Below are 17,682 nucleotides of genomic sequence, written 5' to 3' on the forward strand. Positions count from 1 at the left end.
CACCAATCACAGTCGCGCATCTCAGTGGCGGGAAAATATCGAGCGGGTTGCGGCCATAGAAATGGCGGGAGGTTGACGGAAACTCCGTTATTACGAATTTCCGTTTATCATTTAATTTCGTGAGAAACAAAGATAAAAAAAACAACAACAATCAAGAACCGACGTGTTGTGCATTGGTTTTCTGTTGGGGCGTCTATTTTATTTTTCACTATAACTTGCGTGTATTTTTTACCTTGGAAAAATAAATAGTGAAATGAATGAGAATTAAGGAACATCCACTGGTTTGATTTTTGAACCCTTGGATTTCGCGGCCTTTCAGCGCGACGTGAAGTACGACAATTATAAACCTGGAGTCTGATCAGCTATGAAACGACAGTGGCACAGCGCGAGTCCGGTCACCCCAAAACGCAGACCATGCAGACCGAGTACCTTTTTTCTAACACTTCACTCACTTTTTTCGCTTCTAGTGACAAAATAGAGCTCAATATGTTCTAATGTTTGTTATTTATCCACAGGCGGCAAAAACTCAACATCTGACTGTTGATTCACGCGTTTAATAGACTTTCTAAGGGAAATTCCCTTTACTGGTCCTAAACAAACTAAAATCAAGCATAAAAATAAAGTTACATTCTGGGCGCAAATTGCGCCAATTTTTGACGGGTTTGTGGTTTTAAATATCTATCAGTCTGCAGTCTGCATGGTTTGCGTTTTGGGGTTACCGGCGCGAGTAAGCTAGTGAGGTCTCCCAATCGGTAGTTGATGCAAGGGGAATAACATTTTGACCTCACTCGAACAATATTTTTTCCACACTATATGAAGACACCAAAAAGGATTCTGTAGACATACTAAAGAGTGGAGATTGCTCATGCCGAAATTAAGGCGAGCTATTACTGCGCCGGCTCCCGGTTTATTTGAAAAACACCAAAATTCACTTTGAAAATGGCATTTCAAGGTTACCGTGTTTTCGCGATAAATAACCCTTTAAAACCCCACTAGCCCACTAGCGTTTATTTTTCAAATTTGATTCGGCTGAGCCAGTGCTTATCCAAGCCCGACCATGGTGTTTATTCCTTATGTTTTATAGTTCTATTTCTTGCCATTTCTTGAGGTCTTACAAAATTACAGGATACCCGACCATCTTTTGGGTCCCGGGGAAGGGTAGGGGATAATACGGGCATTAAATCACTTTTGAACAACAATCTGTCCCCTGGGGGTGGTTCATTTGACTAATTTTGACTTTGGGTTCCTGGCTCCGTCCCCACGTGGGGCACGCTGGCAATAGAGAAACTAGGTACTAGTTCTACATATGGAGCTTCAAAGATGGGGGAAGGCATGAGAAAGGTAAGAGTGGTTTAACCACACATATCTTGCTTTCACTTCATCATCACTGCAATTGATATTCAATTTGAAGCAAGTAATTTGCACTGAAGTTCGAATGATATCCGGAAGGTCGAAGGGTTCATGCATTACCTGTTTTCATCTTTCAATTTCTACAGGTTTTATTCCATTACCAAGATAGGTTCTAGATAGGTTCTCCAACAAAATGAGGATATTGCTGTAAAAGTTAACGAGTGTTTTAGCCTGTTGAAGCACAGATAATTTTCCAAAAATGTGACATACATATCTGAATGTGAAGTTAGTATTGTACTAATAATTATAATCAAAGCTGCATACATGTAAACTTGGAGGACGAACATTTACATGCATTTCTTTTTTCTTGAAACTTTTGATAGTTTCAGCTTACTTGCCTCAGGAGTAAGGGCGTTTGATCTGAACTCTGGCCTCATGGGGTAGGGATATTGATGCCTTTTGACCAGGGTCAATGTCAAATCCCCTACCCTTCCCCAGGACCCAAGGGGTGGGGGTATCAATTGACTAGTACATTAAAAAGGATGGTGGTATTTGTCAGAAATTTTGAAGAGAATCCCTAAGAGGTAAAAAGATCCTGTTTTGTGGGCATGGTTTGAAATTTTTTTCACCCCCCTAGAGGTACCAATTCTAAAACAAAACATTATCTCCTGTCATATTTTTTTGGTTTAATACCCTAAAAGGTACCATGAAAACCACCGATGTGGACCTTTTGAGGATGAACACCCAAGAGGCACCAAAACTGCTTTTTTAACCCGTAAAAAGTACAAGCACCCCATCCTTTTAAAATGAGTCCCCTGGGGGACTCATATAGCAGCAATGTTTTATAGTTTATAGCAGCAATGCAAGACCAAAGCGAATGGGAATTACTTTGGACACTTAAGAGAAAACTGCTCCAAATTACTATAAAGGAATCATTCGGTGAAGTTATCTTCAACATTCCAACATCTTTTTACTCGTGTCATCTGATCCACATTTCTTCAAAATCTTCCAAGATTCATCAGTTATCCGGTTACCATTTTCTGCCCTTTACAGCAGTCCCAGTTGATTAGCAATGCCAGATCTGAGTGAACGTCTCTGGTATCCTCTTCCCTTCCTTTTTTGTCAGAAAAACCAAGGTACAAAATTGTTTGAAGAGAATTATCCCTGGAGAAAATGCTCTCCAAAGTCGACACCTACTTCCTTCAAAGTCTTGATCCATCAGTGGTTACATTTGTCATAAGTGTACTTGGAAGACTTTCAGAATGGAATGTTTGTTTCTGCACTTCCACCACACATTATTTGGATTTTTAGTAGAAAGGCAACAATTTGAATCCTTGGGTCATCTAAGGTAGTAATCAATAGCAGTAGAAAATGCTGCAAATCCAAGTGCACCCATGACAGCTGCTTTTCCACCAGCTGTAGACAAAAGAAAAAAAAACTGTCACTTTAAACTCATCCCGATAGATTTGATTGGATAAAGTACCTTAAATATGGCAAAGCCAAGCATGATTTGGGAGCAAATCAGCACAAAGTGAAACAACAAAGTGCAGATCTGCCCATAGGTGATAGCTGGAACATAAAACAAGTAAAGCCCCTGCAAATCCCCTTAACAGCAAACATGTTGTTTATGGTTATCAGAACCACTGACCAAAATTAAATTGAGCGTAACTTAGTGTAAATTCAATTTAATTAGCCAAATTGAAATAACAAGAATGGCTGAAATGAAAATTGGGAAGTAAAAAGATTGCTAAAATGAACCTTAAAACATTTAGGCTAGGTTTTTCAAGACGCACAAATGAAGAAGCTAGTCATAAAAGGGGATAAGTGACGATTTTGGTTGCTTTTCTTTTTTCTTGCTCCAAATTAGCTGAAGTTTTGCATGTGGTCTTCAATGTAATAGAAAAATGTGGTTCTGTATTTTTGTCGCTGGTTTTTGCTTTGTTTTCGAGTTAAAACGTAGGCAAAAAACTTGGCTTTTCCTAGCCATGTCTTTAGGAGTTTATTTGTTGAACAGCAAACAGGCAGACTGTTTATAGTGTATGAAGTCAAAACCAAATCCCACAGCATATAGAGCGGAAATCTGGGAACGGATTGTTTACACCGGTTATTGTGACGTGAACACAACACGTGAATCGATCGAGCGTCAAACGAAATGCCATCAAACAAAAAAGAGATGTGCCGCATTAGAGCTCTGTCAACTAATATCTTAAGCATTGTTTTAAAGTACCTTGTGTGCCTACCTGGTGGTTGAGAGGCATCATAAAGCCTCGATAAACCCGTAAGTCATCAGCACGTTTTAAAGAATCAAAATGTGTTCTGAAACTTCGAAGGCAGCTGATATACCGTAATCGTGTTATCGGCGTTCGAAGTCAGATCGAGCCAGGTAGCAAAGTCCAAGAGCAGTTCTTGCCCAAGAAAAATACCCTCTGGTGAGTTGTGGCCCATTTACCAAGTATTGCTAGCGTCAAAGTTTGGAAAGCGAGAACTGGTTTTAGAGTGATAAAATTTGTCTTGTATCGACCGCCATGTCTTCCCGCGCACGAGGCGTAAAGACCCTTCCCGGCATGCATTGCGATTACGTTCTGCGGACGTTTCTCGAACTGGTAACTAGATTTAAACATAATAATGGCCAGCAAGTGGCGATCGATTGTAACAGATCTGTGATCCAGTTTGCGTTGATTTTATTTCAAATCGGCATGATTTGTAGTGTTTTGAGCTTCTGGGATCAGGGGACATGCAGATGTATGGAGACCCGTACGTTGCGCAGAAGGGTTAATCTGTTAATCTGTCAGCCCTATTTATAGAGCGTTTTCACGTGGAGTCATCAAATTCTTAAATCCAAAACTAAACAGCCGCCAAAGTTGTTATCCTCATCAGGCATAAGAGGTACCAGCGCATTTTGAACTTGGAAGTTATGGCGGTGCGTGACATCAAGCTACGATCGCGTTTGTCAAAAACTATGTTTTATCTCGTGATTTTTTAGCCATTGAAGACGTTGCCGTATTTGAAAAAGTGTTTATTGAAATGTTTATTTGTTTCATTTTATTTTTATTTACACCTTTTTTTGACCTGAAATCAGCATTTTTGAGCTTATACGTTGCGTGAAATTACCATTTTCAGGAGCCCATCATGGGCTCCTACCATTTTGCTGTTTTCTAAGTGAAACTAACATCCTTGCCGTCACGCGTTAACGTCAAATTAACATTTTAACCTATTTAGACCTGAAATCAACATCATCGAGCTTATGCGCTGCGTAAAATTGACATTTTGCTGGTTTCTAAGTGAAACCAACATCCTTGCCGTCACGCGTCAACGTGAAATCAACATTTAAACCTTTTTTGACCTAAAAGCAACATTTTTGAGCTTATACGTTGCGTGGAATTGACATTTTGCTGGTTTCTAAGAGAAATCAACCTCCTTGCCGTCACGCGTTAACGCGAAATCAACATTTTAACCTATTTAGAGCTGAAATCAACATCATTGAGCTTATGCGCTGCGTGAAATTGACATTTTGCTGGTTTCTAAGAGAAATCAACCTCCTTGCCGTCACGCGTTAACGCGAAATCAACATTTTAACCTATTTAGAGCTGAAATCAACATCATTGAGCTTATGCGCTGCGTGAAATTGACATTTTGCTGGTTTCTAAGTGAAACCAACATCCTTGCCGTCACGCGTTAACGTGAAATCAACATTTAAACCTTTTTTGACCTGAAATCAACATTTTTGAGCTTATACGTTGCGTGGAATTGACATTTTGCTGGTTTCTAAGAGAAATCAACCTCCTTGCCGTCACGCGTTAACGCGAAATCAACATTTTAACCTATTTAGAGCTGAAATCAACATCATTGAGCTTATGCGCTGCGTGAAATTGACATTTTGCTGGTTTCTAAGAGAAATCAACCTCCTTGCCGTCACGCGTTAACGCGAAATCAACATTTTAACCTATTTAGAGCTGAAATCAACATCATTGAGCTTATGCGCTGCGTGAAATTGACATTTTGCTGGTTTCTAAGTGAAACCAACATCCTTGCCGTCACGCGTTAACGTGAAATCAACATTTAAACCTTTTTTGACCTGAAATCAACATTTTTGAGCTTATACGTTGCGTGGAATTGACATTTTGCTGGTTTCTAAGAGAAATCAACCTCCTTGCCGTCACGCGTTAACGCGAAATCAACATTTTAACCTATTTAGAGCTGAAATCAACATCATTGAGCTTATGCGCTGCGTGAAATTGACATTTTGCTGGTTTCTAAGAGAAATCAACCTCCTTGCCGTCACGCGTTAACGCGAAATCAACATTTTAACCTATTTAGAGCTGAAATCAACATCATTGAGCTTATGCGCTGCGTGAAATTGACATTTTACTGGTTTCTAAGAGAAATCAACCTCCTTGCCGTCACGCGTTAACGCGAAATCAACATTTTAACCTATTTAGAGCTGAAATCAACATCATTGAGCTTATGCGCTGCGTGAAATTGACATTTTGCTGGTTTCTAAGTGAAACCAACATCCTTGCCGTCACGCGTTAACGTGAAATCAACATTTAAACCTTTTTTGACCTGAAATCAACATTTTTGAGCTTATACGTTGCGTGGAATTGACATTTTGCTGGTTTCTAAGAGAAATCAACCTCCTTGCCGTCACGCGTTAACGCGAAATCAACATTTTAACCTATTTAGAGCTGAAATCAACATCATTGAGCTTATGCGCTGCGTGAAATTGACATTTTGCTGGTTTCTAAGAGAAATCAACCTCCTTGCCGTCACGCGTTAACGCGAAATCAACATTTTAACCTATTTAGAGCTGAAATCAACATCATTGAGCTTATGCGCTGCGTGAAATTGACATTTTGCTGGTTTCTAAGTGAAACCAACATCCTTGCCGTCACGCGTTAACGTGAAATCAACATTTAAACCTTTTTTGACCTGAAATCAACATTTTTGAGCTTATACGTTGCGTGGAATTGACATTTTGCTGGTTTCTAAGAGAAATCAACCTCCTTGCCGTCACGCGTTAACGCGAAATCAACATTTTAACCTATTTAGAGCTGAAATCAACATCATTGAGCTTATGCGCTGCGTGAAATTGACATTTTGCTGGTTTCTAAGAGAAATCAACCTCCTTGCCGTCACGCGTTAACGCGAAATCAACATTTTAACCTATTTAGAGCTGAAATCAACATCATTGAGCTTATGCGCTGCGTGAAATTGACATTTTGCTGGTTTCTAAGTGAAACCAACATCCTTGCCGTCACGCGTTAACGTGAAATCAACATTTAAACCTTTTTTGACCTGAAATCAACATTTTTGAGCTTATACGTTGCGTGGAATTGACATTTTGCTGGTTTCTAAGAGAAATCAACCTCCTTGCCGTCACGCGTTAACGCAAAATCAACATTTTAACCTATTTAGAGCTGAAATCAACATCATTGAGCTTATGCGCTGCGTGAAATTGACATTTTGCTGGTTTCTAAGAGAAATCAACCTCCTTGCCGTCACGCGTTAACGCGAAATCAACATTTTAACCTATTTAGAGCTGAAATCAACATCATTGAGCTTATGCGCTGCGTGAAATTGACATTTTGCTGGTTTCTAAGTGAAACCAACATCCTTGCCGTCACGCGTTAACGTGAAATCAACATTTAAACCTTTTTTGACCTGAAATCAACATTTTTGAGCTTATACGTTGCGTGGAATTGACATTTTGCTGGTTTCTAAGAGAAATCAACCTCCTTGCCGTCACGCGTTAACGCGAAATCAACATTTTAACCTATTTAGAGCTGAAATCAACATCATTGAGCTTATGCGCTGCGTGAAATTGACATTTTGCTGGTTTCTAAGTGAAACCAACATCCTTGCCGTCACGCGTTAACGTGAAATCAACATTTAAACCTTTTTTGACCTGAAATCAACATTTTTGAGCTTATACGTTGCGTGGAATTGACATTTTGCTGGTTTCTAAGAGAAATCAACCTCCTTGCCGTCACGCGTTAACGCGAAATCAACATTTTAACCTATTTAGAGCTGAAATCAACATCATTGAGCTTATGCGCTGCGTGAAATTGACATTTTGCTGGTTTCTAAGAGAAATCAACCTCCTTGCCGTCACGCGTTAACGCGAAATCAACATTTTAACCTATTTAGAGCTGAAATCAACATCATTGAGCTTATGCGCTGCGTGAAATTGACATTTTGCTGGTTTCTAAGAGAAATCAACCTCCTTGCCGTCACGCGTTAACGCGAAATCAACATTTTAACCTATTTAGAGCTGAAATCAACATCATTGAGCTTATGCGCTGCGTGAAATTGACATTTTGCTGGTTTCTAAGAGAAACCAACATCCTTGCCGTCACGCGTTAACGCGAAATCAACATTTTAACCTATTTAGAGCTGAAATCAACATCATTGAGCTTATGCGCTGCGTGAAATTGACATTTTGCTGGTTTCTAAGTGAAACCAACATCCTTGCCGTCACGCGTTAACGTGAAATCAACATTTAAACCTTTTTTGACCTGAAATCAACATTTTTGAGCTTATACGTTGCGTGGAATTGACATTTTGCTGGTTTCTAAGAGAAATCAACCTCCTTGCCGTCACGCGTTAACGCGAAATCAACATTTTAACCTATTTAGAGCTGAAATCAACATCATTGAGCTTATGCGCTGCGTGAAATTGACATTTTGCTGGTTTCTAAGAGAAATCAACCTCCTTGCCGTCACGCGTTAACGCGAAATCAACATTTTAACCTATTTAGAGCTGAAATCAACATCATTGAGCTTATGCGCTGCGTGAAATTGACATTTTGCTGGTTTCTAAGTGAAACCAACATCCTTGCCGTCACGCGTTAACGTGAAATCAACATTTAAACCTTTTTTGACCTGAAATCAACATTTTTGAGCTTATACGTTGCGTGGAATTGACATTTTGCTGGTTTCTAAGAGAAATCAACCTCCTTGCCGTCACGCGTTAACGCGAAATCAACATTTTAACCTATTTAGAGCTGAAATCAACATCATTGAGCTTATGCGCTGCGTGAAATTGACATTTTGCTGGTTTCTAAGTGAAACCAACATCCTTGCCGTCACGCGTTAACGTGAAATCAACATTTAAACCTTTTTTGACCTGAAATCAACATTTTTGAGCTTATACGTTGCGTGGAATTGACATTTTGCTGGTTTCTAAGAGAAATCAACCTCCTTGCCGTCACGCGTTAACGCGAAATCAACATTTTAACCTATTTAGAGCTGAAATCAACATCATTGAGCTTATGCGCTGCGTGAAATTGACATTTTGCTGGTTTCTAAGAGAAATCAACCTCCTTGCCGTCACGCGTTAACGCGAAATCAACATTTTAACCTATTTAGAGCTGAAATCAACATCATTGAGCTTATGCGCTGCGTGAAATTGACATTTTGCTGGTTTCTAAGTGAAACCAACATCCTTGCCGTCACGCGTTAACGTGAAATCAACATTTAAACCTTTTTTGACCTGAAATCAACATTTTTGAGCTTATACGTTGCGTGGAATTGACATTTTGCTGGTTTCTAAGAGAAATCAACCTCCTTGCCGTCACGCGTTAACGCGAAATCAACATTTTAACCTATTTAGAGCTGAAATCAACATCATTGAGCTTATGCGCTGCGTGAAATTGACATTTTGCTGGTTTCTAAGAGAAATCAACCTCCTTGCCGTCACGCGTTAACGCGAAATCAACATTTTAACCTATTTAGAGCTGAAATCAACATCATTGAGCTTATGCGCTGCGTGAAATTGACATTTTGCTGGTTTCTAAGTGAAACCAACATCCTTGCCGTCACGCGTTAACGTGAAATCAACATTTAAACCTTTTTTGACCTGAAATCAACATTTTTGAGCTTATACGTTGCGTGGAATTGACATTTTGCTGGTTTCTAAGAGAAATCAACCTCCTTGCCGTCACGCGTTAACGCGAAATCAACATTTTAACCTATTTAGAGCTGAAATCAACATCATTGAGCTTATGCGCTGCGTGAAATTGACATTTTGCTGGTTTCTAAGAGAAATCAACCTCCTTGCCGTCACGCGTTAACGCGAAATCAACATTTTAACCTATTTAGAGCTGAAATCAACATCATTGAGCTTATGCGCTGCGTGAAATTGACATTTTGCTGGTTTCTAAGTGAAACCAACATCCTTGCCGTCACGCGTTAACGTGAAATCAACATTTAAACCTTTTTTGACCTGAAATCAACATTTTTGAGCTTATACGTTGCGTGGAATTGACATTTTGCTGGTTTCTAAGAGAAATCAACCTCCTTGCCGTCACGCGTTAACGCGAAATCAACATTTTAACCTATTTAGAGCTGAAATCAACATCATTGAGCTTATGCGCTGCGTGAAATTGACATTTTGCTGGTTTCTAAGAGAAATCAACCTCCTTGCCGTCACGCGTTAACGCGAAATCAACATTTTAACCTATTTAGAGCTGAAATCAACATCATTGAGCTTATGCGCTGCGTGAAATTGACATTTTGCTGGTTTCTAAGTGAAACCAACATCCTTGCCGTCACGCGTTAACGTGAAATCAACATTTAAACCTTTTTTGACCTGAAATCAACATTTTTGAGCTTATACGTTGCGTGGAATTGACATTTTGCTGGTTTCTAAGAGAAATCAACCTCCTTGCCGTCACGCGTTAACGCGAAATCAACATTTTAACCTATTTAGAGCTGAAATCAACATCATTGAGCTTATGCGCTGCGTGAAATTGACATTTTGCTGGTTTCTAAGTGAAACCAACATCCTTGCCGTCACGCGTTAACGTGAAATCAACATTTAAACCTTTTTTGACCTGAAATCAACATTTTTGAGCTTATACGTTGCGTGGAATTGACATTTTGCTGGTTTCTAAGAGAAATCAACCTCCTTGCCGTCACGCGTTAACGCGAAATCAACATTTTAACCTATTTAGAGCTGAAATCAACATCATTGAGCTTATGCGCTGCGTGAAATTGACATTTTGCTGGTTTCTAAGAGAAATCAACCTCCTTGCCGTCACGCGTTAACGCGAAATCAACATTTTAACCTATTTAGAGCTGAAATCAACATCATTGAGCTTATGCGCTGCGTGAAATTGACATTTTGCTGGTTTCTAAGTGAAACCAACATCCTTGCCGTCACGCGTTAACGTGAAATCAACATTTAAACCTTTTTTGACCTGAAATCAACATTTTTGAGCTTATACGTTGCGTGGAATTGACATTTTGCTGGTTTCTAAGAGAAATCAACCTCCTTGCCGTCACGCGTTAACGCGAAATCAACATTTTAACCTATTTAGAGCTGAAATCAACATCATTGAGCTTATGCGCTGCGTGAAATTGACATTTTGCTGGTTTCTAAGTGAAACCAACATCCTTGCCGTCACGCGTTAACGTGAAATCAACATTTAAACCTTTTTTGACCTGAAATCAACATTTTTGAGCTTATACGTTGCGTGGAATTGACATTTTGCTGGTTTCTAAGAGAAATCAACCTCCTTGCCGTCACGCGTTAACGCGAAATCAACATTTTAACCTATTTAGAGCTGAAATCAACATCATTGAGCTTATGCGCTGCGTGAAATTGACATTTTGCTGGTTTCTAAGAGAAATCAACCTCCTTGCCGTCACGCGTTAACGCGAAATCAACATTTTAACCTATTTAGAGCTGAAATCAACATCATTGAGCTTATGCGCTGCGTGAAATTGACATTTTGCTGGTTTCTAAGTGAAACCAACATCCTTGCCGTCACGCGTTAACGTGAAATCAACATTTAAACCTTTTTTGACCTGAAATCAACATTTTTGAGCTTATACGTTGCGTGGAATTGACATTTTGCTGGTTTCTAAGAGAAATCAACCTCCTTGCCGTCACGCGTTAACGCGAAATCAACATTTTAACCTATTTAGAGCTGAAATCAACATCATTGAGCTTATGCGCTGCGTGAAATTGACATTTTGCTGGTTTCTAAGAGAAATCAACCTCCTTGCCGTCACGCGTTAACGCGAAATCAACATTTTAACCTATTTAGAGCTGAAATCAACATCATTGAGCTTATGCGCTGCGTGAAATTGACATTTTGCTGGTTTCTAAGTGAAACCAACATCCTTGCCGTCACGCGTTAACGTGAAATCAACATTTAAACCTTTTTTGACCTGAAATCAACATTTTTGAGCTTATACGTTGCGTGGAATTGACATTTTGCTGGTTTCTAAGAGAAATCAACCTCCTTGCCGTCACGCGTTAACGCGAAATCAACATTTTAACCTATTTAGAGCTGAAATCAACATCATTGAGCTTATGCGCTGCGTGAAATTGACATTTTGCTGGTTTCTAAGAGAAATCAACCTCCTTGCCGTCACGCGTTAACGCGAAATCAACATTTTAACCTATTTAGAGCTGAAATCAACATCATTGAGCTTATGCGCTGCGTGAAATTGACATTTTGCTGGTTTCTAAGTGAAACCAACATCCTTGCCGTCACGCGTTAACGTGAAATCAACATTTAAACCTTTTTTGACCTGAAATCAACATTTTTGAGCTTATACGTTGCGTGGAATTGACATTTTGCTGGTTTCTAAGAGAAATCAACCTCCTTGCCGTCACGCGTTAACGCGAAATCAACATTTTAACCTATTTAGAGCTGAAATCAACATCATTGAGCTTATGCGCTGCGTGAAATTGACATTTTGCTGGTTTCTAAGTGAAACCAACATCCTTGCCGTCACGCGTTAACGTGAAATCAACATTTAAACCTTTTTTGACCTGAAATCAACATTTTTGAGCTTATACGTTGCGTGGAATTGACATTTTGCTGGTTTCTAAGAGAAATCAACCTCCTTGCCGTCACGCGTTAACGCGAAATCAACATTTTAACCTATTTAGAACTGAAATCAACATCATTGAGCTTATGCGCTGCGTGAAATTGACATTTTGCTGGTTTCTAAGAGAAATCAACCTCCTTGCCGTCACGCGTTAACGCGAAATCAACATTTTAACCTATTTAGAGCTGAAATCAACATCATTGAGCTTATGCGCTGCGTGAAATTGACATTTTGCTGGTTTCTAAGAGAAATCAACCTCCTTGCCGTCACGCGTTAACGCGAAATCAACATTTTAACCTATTTAGAGCTGAAATCAACATCATTGAGCTTATGCGCTGCGTGAAATTGACATTTTGCTGGTTTCTAAGTGAAACCAACATCCTTGCCGTCACGCGTTAACGTGAAATCAACATTTAAACCTTTTTTGACCTGAAATCAACATTTTTGAGCTTATACGTTGCGTGGAATTGACATTTTGCTGGTTTCTAAGAGAAATCAACCTCCTTGCCGTCACGCGTTAACGCGAAATCAACATTTTAACCTATTTAGAGCTGAAATCAACATCATTGAGCTTATGCGCTGCGTGAAATTGACATTTTGCTGGTTTCTAAGAGAAATCAACCTCCTTGCCGTCACGCGTTAACGCGAAATCAACATTTTAACCTATTTAGAGCTGAAATCAACATCATTGAGCTTATGCGCTGCGTGAAATTGACATTTTGCTGGTTTCTAAGTGAAACCAACATCCTTGCCGTCACGCGTTAACGTGAAATCAACATTTAAACCTTTTTTGACCTGAAATCAACATTTTTGAGCTTATACGTTGCGTGGAATTGACATTTTGCTGGTTTCTAAGAGAAATCAACCTCCTTGCCGTCACGCGTTAACGCGAAATCAACATTTTAACCTATTTAGAGCTGAAATCAACATCATTGAGCTTATGCGCTGCGTGAAATTGACATTTTGCTGGTTTCTAAGAGAAATCAACCTCCTTGCCGTCACGCGTTAACGCGAAATCAACATTTTAACCTATTTAGAGCTGAAATCAACATCATTGAGCTTATGCGCTGCGTGAAATTGACATTTTGCTGGTTTCTAAGTGAAACCAACATCCTTGCCGTCACGCGTTAACGTGAAATCAACATTTAAACCTTTTTTGACCTGAAATCAACATTTTTGAGCTTATACGTTGCGTGGAATTGACATTTTGCTGGTTTCTAAGAGAAATCAACCTCCTTGCCGTCACCCGTTAACGTGAAATCAACATTTTAACCTACTTAGACCTGAAATCAACATCATTGAGCTTATGCGCTGCATAAAATTGACATTTTGCTGGTTTCTAAGAGAAATCAACCTCCTTGCCGTCACGCGTTAACGCGAAATCAACATTTTAACCTATTTAGAGCTGAAATCAACATCATTGAGCTTATGCGCTGCGTGAAATTGACATTTTGCTGGTTTCTAAGTGAAACCAACATCCTTGCCGTCACGCGTTAACGCGAAATCAACATTTTAACCTATTTAGAGCTGAAATCAACATCATTGAGCTTATGCGCTGCGTGAAATTGACATTTTGCTGGTTTCTAAGTGAAACCAACATCCTTGCCGTCACGCGTTAACGCGAAATCAACATTTTAACCTACTTAGACCTGAAATCAACATCATTGAGCTTATGCGCTGCGTAAAATTGACATTTTGCTGGTTTCTAAGTGAAACCAACATCCTTGCCGTCACGCGTTAACGTGAAATCAACATTTAAACCTTTTTTGACCTAAAATCAACATTTTTGAGCTTATACGTTGCGTGAAATTGACATTTTGCTGCTTTCTAAGTGAGATCAAAGTCCCTGCGGTCGCGGCGGGCCGATCCTTTGTTATGATAAACCGAGGCGAGACTTCGACTTATAACAAAGGCTTGGCTTGGTTATTATAACAAAGGATCGGCTCTGTTTATCATAACAAAGGCTCGGTTTCATTTATTTGCAGCCTCGGCGGGAAAAGGGCGTTAGGTATTTTAATCAAAAGTGAACTTTGTCGAAAACGCTCCAAATTTCGCATAGAGTTTTGTTTAGGTATGTTTAGCAATGTCCCGTAGTTTTTGCGCTAAACCTTGCTTCGTTTTCAGGATATTGCGTATGCAAAAAACCACTCGGTTTTCCTAGCGGCGTCTTTATAAAGCGAAGCAAAAACCAGCGGCAAAAATACAGGAACACGTTTTTCTATTACATCGAAGACCACATGCAAAAATTCAGCTAATTTGGAGCAAGAAAAAAGAAAAGCAACCAAAATCGTCACTTATCCCCTTTTATGACTAGCTTCTTCAAATGATCTGCAGTGATATTAAAATTTTACTTACTGTTTCTACACTACTGCTGCTTGTAAAAGCATTATTGTTGTGTGTACATATTTATTAAACACATTTTGTCTAAATTTAAATGCATTTACTTGGATTATTCATGGCCATGTTCTTAGAGTAATGGGAAACAAAGCTCATTGTGAAATGCAAACACTCTAGTAAGAGGTAGGTCTGATGTTCTGTTGATATTTTTAGGAGAAATTAAAGGTAGATGCTGACCATGTTATATGGAGGGGCAGGGCAAAGGTCACAAGATGGTGAACAGTAGAGAAGGAAATGAAATTGATGGTAAAACTCAAAAGGATATGAAAGGATTACACTGCCGCCCTAAATGCCACATGGCGTAATGGGTATGAGTGAATGTGTGTGGTGATCATATCATTGCTGAACAAAATGAGTACAATGCAACTTGCCTCTGAGCCCAATAAGCCCTCCAGTGATTCCACCTGAAAGTGTTCCATTTTTCCAGTCACTCTTCCCACGAAACTGTAAAATACATATATTACAGTATGCTGAAATGACATACAGCTGGCCACCTAGGCCAAAAGAACCTACAATGCTATGTATTGAACTTCCATGAAGTGCATAGAGAAGTACAAGGCACAGCTGACTACTTCTCTATGCAACTTTCTAGTGTTCTTAGAAATTCACAATTCCTTGTGTAACTGAAGGGGCAATCAGGCTTGTTAACTAATCCTTAAATCAAAAAAAAAATAGTTACAGGTTACAACCAGGGAACTGGTAATAAGGGAAATAGAAAATGAATTCTGTAGTTGTGGTCAAATGATGACACTAAATGCAAGTCTAGTGTTGCTCTTGATGGGCATAACAGAAAAAATGAAAGACAAACCTCATTTTACATGTAATTAAACTTAAAGGGTATCAAATAGCGCTCAAGACATAGTCCAGTGAGGATCAAAAAACAAGGTAAAAGGAAGGCGAATGTTTCTAGTTTCAGTGGCATGAAGTGACTAAGAGTATTTCTACTCCTGCCCTGGATGGGATGCTAGTCCATAGCAGGGTTACCCCCCAAAATTAAGTTCACCAGTACCCAATTTTACAGCTGAAGGAGAGAGGCACTGTGAGAGATGTAAAGTGTCTTGTCCAAGAACAAAAACACAATGTTCCTGGCCAGTACTGACTAAAACCCAGTCTGCTTGATCTGGAGCCAAGTGCAGTAACCATGAGGCCACTGTACCACTGATGAAATAACAAATGATGCCCTGTTTGCATGAGAAACAGAATATGTAAATGATTCTGGTACTTGTGGATGAATGCCACCACTGTGCAAACCACTTATTTTGAGACAACTGGCAGCACAGTATTGCATTTTCATACCAAAATTTGCAATAATAACTTAATAAGACTTACAGATTCTACGAGGCATTCTGTTCCAGAAAACATGAGGCCCACAACACCAAAATTTTTGCCATACGACACTGCACGGGACTTCATGTCTTTGAGGATTGCCTTGGCAGACTGATCAGCAACACCAGTCATGGGGTTTGGCATGGAAGAGTCCATTCCAGCTGTGAACAAGCCAAACACAGCACCAAGACCATATCCTGAACAGAATGTAGTAAGAGTGTTTTACACACGAAAAAAACTAATCAAGCCTTCCTTCCAATAATGAATTCACTTATTTGATTTCATTATTTGTTTTAATCTTCCACATGTCAACCTTTGATTTCAGTGAATCTGGCTTGACCTGTTGGGCACATGAGAATTTTAAAGTTTCCCTAGGTGATTTCTAGAAAAGTAAACAATGGGTGGCCATTGATAGTGTGGCCACAATAAGTGGGGAGGGGGGGCTCCCGGGTGAAAAGGTTGAGCGTGCATGACTTTTTGTTTACTTGCCCTGCCAACTTTTTCTTCCTTCTTCTTTCTTCTTTTATTTTTTACCTGAATTAAGGAGGACGGGGCCCTTGGCCCCCTGGGCCCATCCCCTAGATCCGCCACTGTATATGACCCCTAAAAGATACCTCTTTTGAAATGGACAGACAGCTTTTTTAAATCTTTTCTTCAAGTGCAACCCTAAAAGATACTTTTAAGGTTAAAAATGTTAACATTTTGTTTTGAACACCCTAAGTGAGACCAAAATCCATGATTTATATCCCTAAGCATCCCTGACCTCTTCACATAGGAGTCCCCTCTGAACGAAATCATGTAAGTGTCGGACAGCCTATCAAATTTTCTGCAAATTCTACAATCCTGGTCAAAAGTCCTAGGACACTTTGCACTTTTGCCAACATATGGTCTTTCTATCCACCTCCCCCTCCCCACTCCAACACTATGTTGATGTTGATTCATCCAAAGTAGGCTCACTATTCCAACATCGCTTTGGGAGGAGAGGGGCTCGGAAAATTGAATTATGACTTCCCACTTCAAAGTGATGCATCACCAGTTGGTATTTGGCCAAGTGTCTCAATGACTTCTGGCCAGGATTGTGCATGCCCAAAAATCAGCATTTGATTGGTGAAACGAAGTATAAGGGTTTTACAGTTGTACTGTATGTACGAATATCCAGGACAAATGAATGAATGAATGAATGAATGAATGAATGACAAGTTTATTTACGTCTCAGTCTTATAGCTGAGCACAAGTGCTCTACTAATTCGGGAGACTAAAATATAAAGTAAAATGTATTCACCTAAGATTTAGTAAAATTAAGAAAATATTAAAATATTAAAATTGAATAAAAAAAACCCACTAATTTGTTGATAAATACTATCATAATATTATCACCTAATAGTTATTTAACAACTAATTACATAGATACGAAAGCGAATACGAACGTATTCGCTTTCCGAAGATTAATATTGCTGCAATAGATTGAAATCTAGCCAACTATCTTATTTCATACTGTGGCAGTTGTCCATACCCACAACTCCGGCCAAAACTGATTTGAACGCACAATTTTCCATCACTCTCTCCACCATGAGTTCCTGTGGAGTTCTAATGACATTTGGGAGCCCAACTGATGGTACGAAAGGAGGTCTTTGTCGTCTTGCTTCTTCAATAGCTGGAATGATCCCACTTAACGGCAACTGCTCAACGTTTGGCACAAAGTTTTGACGCTCGTCTCCGGCTCCAGAATCCGCCATGTTGGATTTCAAGGTCAAGTCCCAGACTC

General features: G+C 39.5%; 1 protein-coding gene across 1 annotated transcript; it reads right to left on the bottom strand.

Annotated features, from left to right (window-relative positions):
* Nucleotides 1-173: 173 nt before the first annotated feature.
* On the bottom strand, nt 174-17,670 carry LOC110066924 (mitochondrial import inner membrane translocase subunit Tim22-like). Its single transcript, XM_020774180.2, has 4 exons — nt 17,431-17,670; nt 15,921-16,114; nt 14,963-15,035; nt 174-2,766 (listed from the first exon to the last, which is right to left on the bottom strand). The coding sequence occupies exons 1-4, from the start codon at nt 17,651-17,653 to the stop codon at nt 2,690-2,692; spliced, it is 567 nt and encodes a 188-aa protein (XP_020629839.2). The 5' UTR covers nt 17,654-17,670; the 3' UTR covers nt 174-2,689.
* Nucleotides 17,671-17,682: the final 12 nt, after the last annotated feature.

Source organism: Orbicella faveolata, unplaced genomic scaffold (assembly GCF_042242905.1).
Source record: "Orbicella faveolata isolate gen_17 unplaced genomic scaffold, um_ofav_v1 contig_47, whole genome shotgun sequence".
Taxonomy (NCBI): Eukaryota; Metazoa; Cnidaria; class Anthozoa; order Scleractinia; family Merulinidae; genus Orbicella; species Orbicella faveolata.